Source organism: Berghia stephanieae, chromosome 13 (assembly GCF_034508935.2).
Source record: "Berghia stephanieae isolate SIO BIC M18660-M18661 chromosome 13, UCSD_Bste_1.3, whole genome shotgun sequence".
Classification (NCBI taxonomy): domain Eukaryota; kingdom Metazoa; phylum Mollusca; class Gastropoda; order Nudibranchia; family Aeolidiidae; genus Berghia; species Berghia stephanieae.
The window spans coordinates 11,055,966-11,063,027 of record NC_088372.1 but is presented as its reverse complement, the minus strand read 5'-3'; the positions used below and the strand labels follow the sequence as shown (position 1 = coordinate 11,063,027).

At 41.3% G+C, this 7,062-nt stretch overlaps 1 protein-coding gene across 6 annotated transcripts in view; it reads left to right on the top strand.

The window, feature by feature from the left end:
• LOC144958499 (CD109 antigen-like) overlaps positions 1-7,062 on the top strand; it is an 88,152-nt gene that overhangs the window by 5,185 nt on the left and 75,905 nt on the right. For all 6 annotated transcript variants that reach the window (XM_078890497.1, XM_078890496.1, XM_078890500.1 and 3 more), the window contains exons 3-4: positions 2,579-2,733; positions 4,604-4,629. In XM_078890497.1, coding sequence (XP_078746623.1) covers positions 2,579-2,733; positions 4,604-4,629 — 181 coding nt within the window. The remainder of the gene's footprint in view (positions 1-2,578; positions 2,734-4,603; positions 4,630-7,062) is intronic.

The window sequence follows — 7,062 nt, the reverse complement described above, 5'->3', positions numbered from 1 at the left end:
ACGATGTGGTTGTGGTGGTTGTAGTAGTAGTGGTAGTGATGCTATTGTGGTGGTGGTTGTAGTAGTTGAGGTAGTGATGTGGTGGTGGTTGTAGTAGTAGTGGTGGTGGTGGTTGTGGTAGTAGTGGTAATGATGATGGTATGGTGGTGGTGGTTGCAGTAGTAGTGGTAGTGATGACGATGTGGTTGTGGTGATTGTAGTAGTGGTAGTGATGATGATGTGCTGGTGGTGGTGTAGTAGTAGTGGTAGTGATAATGATGTGGGGCTGGTGGTTGTAGTAGTAGTGTTAGTGATGATATTGTGGTGGTGGTTGTAGTAGTAGATGATGTGGTGGTTGGAAAACACATTACAGGTTATTATAATACATGATTACACACATTCTCTAACTTCATTTTTTGACAGCTTCGTTGTGCCATAAATATACGCAACAGTTCTGAAACATTTTATTGTGGATTTTGATATTGTTTGTTGTTTTTCTTGTGTCGTTATGTTGACATAGATACCGAATGAATGGTAATTACTACATTCTCAGCCAACAACAAAATGGCGCTGAATGCTTTCATTGGTGGACACTTTTTAGGCTTCGTACGTATTCTCATTCGTTTAATTCTATGGGTAGAATACATAGAAGACCTCTTACATTCTTTAGTAATCCGGATTTTTCTCTCATCGCGTACGAGTCCCGGGCGGAAGTCTCGACGATATCTTAAATCATCGATAACTTACACTCAATATTTCTCGGCATCGATGAACAAGGAAAAGTCGGGAGTTCCTGAGAAAAAGAGCACTTCAACTGAGCTTTGGATATTTGCTCTTTTTTGTATTTAACGTTAAAATGCATTAAACAAATTCACTTTATATAATAAGACCAATATTGTCGAGACGAGAAAAATTATCAAGAACAAGGTCAAGGTCGAGACTTTTTCAATACTAAAAGAATAGATGACCTAGCTTCTCGAAACGAGAAGCAGCGATGACCTTTTGGTGACTCAGTAGCCTTATTGCGAACTGGCACGTAGGTCCTACGTGTTTGGAATCCAAAATACAAGACTAAGAATTATGTAGCTATTATTTTATATCTTTTGCCAATCCACACCCCACGATAGGCAAACCAATCGCTTATTTTCATTTTTCCCGCGAATAAATAACAATGTGAAATTGAATGTAAGCTTCAATTTAATATACTAAAACAAGTAAAATGGACGTTTCGGGTTTTCTCTTTACCAACAAAACACTAGAGACAAATGAAATATTGTGGTAGTGGCGTTGTTAAGTGAATAAACAAAAAAAATTGTTTCTGTTTATTCATCTTAACAACAGCACTATTAAATTGAAGCTTACATTGAATTTCACATTCTTCGATCTTCGAGCAGCAACATTTTCAATTTTTCCGGCGAAGTAAATTGTCAGTCGTGTTCTTATCTCTTTTCTATTTTGGTTCCGAGACCCGTGCTATCTACATGGTAATTAGTCACTTTCATGTCAGAGTGTTGTCATGGTGTAGCTACAATTCATGATTTCATGGTTGTCATGAAACAAATTCCTGCCCAAGATTGGCCTTAAAAAAAAGAAAAGAAAAAGAAACAAACAAAATAAAACAACCAAAAAGAAAACAAAACAAAACAAACTCATCAAAACAAAAGCTGACAAACAAACAAAACAAAACCAAAACAACAAACATACACCCCCCCCCCCCTCCTCCCCCCCAAAAAAAAAAGAAAAAGAAAATGTCAATGGACTCTTATAGAGCGCACGGTATCCTCAGCCATGGGGCTCTTGTCGCTTTACATCAGAACAAAATAATTTCTTGAAATTACATTGGAGGAAAACAAAGACCGGGTTGCCGAATATTTCTAAAGGAATACCCCCCCCCCCCGCTCGCTCATCTGATTAAGCTATTATAAAAAATAATCCCTCTTCTCTCTCCCCCCCCCCCCCCCCCCTTGAGATCCCCCTATTTATTAAAAACCTTTTTTTCCTCAACTGACATATTGGTTTAACCCTTTCCTTACCAGCCATTTTCAGAATTTTCCCAAAAATTTCACACCAATCCAACACAAAAATAGTTTTTTTCTTACTCAAACTGAAATAATATTGATCGGCAAAATGAACTCTACAACACGCGTTTTTACTATAATAAAACATTTTCTTTAAATTGTGTGATTAACAACAGAAATCTGAATGATAAAAGTGCTGATTGGATCGTAACGGATGTGACGATTTTCCAGTGGGTGGTAAGGAGAGGGTTAAATGGGTAACCCTGTATGGTTTAACTAAAATGAATTAAAAACATCTCGCACATTGTCCTATTAACCCCTTCCTTACCACCCATACGAAAATCGTCACATTTGTTACGATGCAGCTAACATTTTTCTCATTCTTAATTCTTTTGTTCAGCATTATAATATTTGAACAAATATTCAACACTGTTTGAAGATCTCGTTTAGCAGAAAATAAATATAACTATAGTAAACCTATTTTTGTATAGGTTGGATGTGAAGTTTTGGGGAAAATCCGGAAAATGGCCGGTAAGGAGAGAGCTAAGATAATTTCCTATTGCCACAATATTCTATTCCAGCACCTACGTAGTGTTAGCCCCTAGCAAGATCCGCCCTGGCATACCCTGTTCTGTAAGTGTCAACATCCTCAAAGCGTCCAGTGATGTTGCTGTCAAAGCCTCTGTCCAGAGTTCTGGAAAAGAGTTCGCAACAGCCTCGGGAGTTTTCAAACAAGGTACAGAAAAAATGACAATGTTACAGTTAAGGCTATGTGCGGCTATGTGGTCTAGTGGTATGACACTCGCTTTCGGATCGGAAGGTCCTGGATTTGAGTCTTACCTGGCGCATAGTTGAGTCCTTGGAAAAGGCTCTTTACTCACATTCTCTCACCGTACTCAGGTGTAAAATGAGTACCTGGCCGTTAACAGCGTTGTCTTTGTCGGGAAATAATGTAATAATCGCGCCATGTCTCGTACTACATGCTACGTGTTGCTGTTGGTCAGGGACCCATTGTAAAGCGCTTTGAGCACGTTTAGTGGATATAGCTCTATATAAAAAGCTCAAGTTGTTTTAAATGTAGAATGCCGTATGGGGGTGAAATGGCCGAGTGGTTTAAGTAAGGCCTTGCAGAATGACTCGGGAAGTTCCAGCACATTGGTCATGGGAAAGATTATTAAACATCAACTTCTCATATAAGATAATGATGATGGTGCTGATGATGATGATGATGATGATGACGACGACGACGATGATGATGATGATGATGATGATGATGATGATGATGATGATGATAATAATAATAATAATAATAATAATATTAACTGTGCGGCTATGTGGTCCAGTAGTATGACACTCGCTTTTTGATCGGAAGGTCCTGGGTTCGGGCCTCGCTCGGCGCATAGTTTAATATAGGGAAAGGCTCTTTACTTTTATTCTCTCACCGTAATCAGGTGTAAAATGATTACCTTGCTGTTAACAGCGTTGTCGCTGTCTCAAAAAAATATCTAATATCGTAAAACAGGCGTCATGCCACGCCTATATATGTTAATCGTTGCTGTTTGCCAGGGACCCCATTGTAAAGCGCTTTGATCACGTTTAAATGATATTTCTCTAAATAAAAGCTCAAGTTTAACAATCATCATGATACGCATATCTTAGTCCCACGATCAAAGCTGGTTTTAAAATAATTACAAAAGTGTGAAAATTGGGAGGCTTTGTATGGGAATAAGACAGACAATGGAAGTTTCGGGTCGTTAACATTACATTCACACTCAATTCCAATTGAGTACAGACGATACAAGTTACTTGCATTTAATTTTTTAAGCTGTTGAATATTGCTTACATGGATTAGTGCAGCGTCCGGCATTTGATCCAAACTTACGATGAAACCAGCAAATGGTATCGATTTCAGGTAGATCGGTAGGTGTGCGTGTGTCTTTTTTACGAAACCCGCCGAAACCCGACGAAACCCGACGAAACCCAACGAAACCCGACAAAACCCGACAAAGTTATGGGATGTAGGTAGCAGTGGGGAGTGAACCTGGGACTCAGGGAAGTGTACAGCATTGGGGAGTGAACCTGGGACTGGGTTTCGACGGGTTTCGTAAAAAAGAAAACAGTGCTTTTTATACGAAACCCGCCGAACCCGACAATATCGGCAAAGTTATATATGGGAAGTAATCAACTGTGGAGAGTGAACCTGAGACTCAGGGAAGTGTACACCAGTCAGGAGTGAACCCGAGACTATGGTTATCGGCGGGTTTCGGCGGGTTTCGCTACTGGTGGTATATCGGGTTCAGCGTTTATTTATTTTCCAAGTTAATTTGTAAATTGTGCTGACGAAGGGTTTGTACCCGAAGCGTCCATGGTCTGTTTTGTTCCCATACGAAGCCTCTCCATTGTCACTCTTTCGTTAGTATTTTCTCGATCACAGGCTCCAGGCAGCCCCTACCGTTTTCTACTTTTAAATAATTAATACCGCAAGAAAATGCCTCTTATTTGATCCAATTTTGTTTTATTCGAAGACCAAAAAATAATTCCAGTCAGAAATAATCAAATTGTTTGAGTTGTCACACTTCTGTTTTCCTAAACTTTATTCTTAACAGGAACGCCCGGAGAACTTGTCATTCAAGTGAGTGCTTTTATTATCACCAGCACCACCACCACAACCACCTCCACCACCACCATCATCATCATCATCATTATCATCATCTTCATCACAATCATCATCGGCATCTACACCATGGACACCATCAACCCCTCCACATCCCCCACATCATTATCGTCATCGTCATCATCATCGTCCAACCCGTACCGGAAGGAGGTGATGAGTTCTATAAATAGAATTTTACAACAAGGAGAAATAGAAGAGCTAACGCGACTAGAAGGGACACTCCTTTGAGCCAATGGTCACACGCTATCTCGCGAAGTGCGTGTGAGATACAGAGTGTTTGCCCTAGATACGGCTTGTCGCCTGGGCAAAGCGTATTGTGTTTTTATGCTCTGATAGATCGATAGATATAGATAGATAGATAGTAGTGCGGGGCGGTCCTTGGCAAGCTTAAGGACCACGGTCCTACGGTCCCTGGGAAATGAAAACCGCAAGGACCGGTCCGGTCCTTTTCGACATTGAACATTCCTGAGAGACTGTTGGACCTTTTGGACCGTGGGACCGCCCCGCACTAATGAAAACCGTGGTCTACAGGAGTAAAACACACGGAGTAGTCACACTCATTTCAAATTGTAACCTAATTAGAGAAGAGGGGTGATGCCTTCTTTATTTGCTCACCGTACTTCATTGTTACTTCGATAATTTAGCGTGAATAAAATTTGAAATTTATCCCCATTAACGGAGATAATGGAATCGCCCAAAGCGCTGATCGAGTTGTTCGTGGCGTTGATACACACACGCAACTCCTACCCCCCCCCCCTTCCCCCCCCCCCACACACACACACATTAGAGGGCAGCGAGCATTGAAGAGTAAGAGAGAGACGTGTGAAGTTATAATAAGAGGGGGGTGGATGCGGTAATAAGTAATAAGTGGGGTCGATGGTGACTTTTCGCCAGATCTAACAAACCCAGCTACCCATTCACTGCTGAGTAGACAGGGATTCAGAAAAAACTCGACTGCACCCGGGATCGATCTCTGGCCATTTGCGTATAAAGAGAGTGCTCTATCAACTGAGCTATCGGGGTCCCCAAATATTCTATTGGACTTTTTGAAAATACAGACGTTATAACTGGGTTTTTTGGAAGGAAGAAAGTAATGAAACTCGTATTATTTGATTAGTTAAAACACCAAACGAAATTTTAATATTATTGTATTATTTTAAATGACAACAATGCGATAGAAAGGAGTGGTGACTTGCTACTTGCTAGGTTCGAGACACACACACTCACACACACACACACACAAACAAACACAAACACACACATCTTTAGTAGTCACATGCATTTCAAACAATAACCCATTAGAGAAGAGGGGTCATGCCTTCATCATAGATCATTGTCATTGCGATCATTATGGTGTAGTAAATTTTGAAATTTACCCCGTATAATGGAATCGTCCAAGGCGTGCGCCTCCTGTCCCCCCCGTCTCACACACGAAAGGGCGGTTTGCGGAGTGGAGGGACGTGGTCGTCTGCCTCTATGGTCGTCTGTGTCGATTAGTGTATGGCAAAGGGGGGTGGGTGCGATTAATTAAGTGGGATGGGTGGTGATTGGTGGAAGATAGGCAAAGAACCGAGGCAACGAATCGCTGGTTAAGTAGTATGGCGAGAGACCGTTGAAAGGTGATAAGACGTGAGGACCGCCGCCGGTCTTCCGCTATGGGACCGATCCCCGGTTCACAGCTAAAAGACCGTGGGACCGATCCCAAGGACCGGTCCTCAGCGCGGCACTAATAGATAGATAGATAGATAGATAGATAGATAGATAGATAGATAGATAGATAGATAGATAGATAGATAAATAGATAGATAGATAGAGAAAGAAAGAAAGAACGAAATGGATTGAGAAAGAATGAGAGAGAGAGAGAGAGACAGAGAGAGAGAGAGAGAGAGAGAGAGAGAACGAATGTAGAAAGGAAGAGAGAGAGAACGAATGTAGAAAGGAAGAGAGAGAAGAGAGAGAGAGAGGGAGGAGAAAGAGAGAAAGAGAGAGAGAGAGAAGAGAGACAAAGAGAGAGAGAGAGAGAGAGAGAGAGAGAGAGAGAGAGAGAGGAAGAGAGATATAGAGAAAGATGGATGGATGGAGATAGATAGATGGATAGATAGATAGAGAGAGAGAAAGAGAGAGAGAAAGAGAGAGAGAGAGAGAGAGAGAGAGAGAGAGAGAGAGAGAGAGAGAGAGAGAGAGAGGACATAAAATTGACACGTTAAGTCTATTAACCAGCGCACCTGAACTAAGGTGAAGCCCTGTGCTATGCTATAGACACTACTGATAGTTCTTTCAGCGTTGCCAAAATGACTATGGTAGTGTTTGTTGCATAGTGATTTTGGCGTATTACACCGGAGTACTTTCCACCAGATCTGACAGACCCAGTTACCCAATCACTGTTGGATG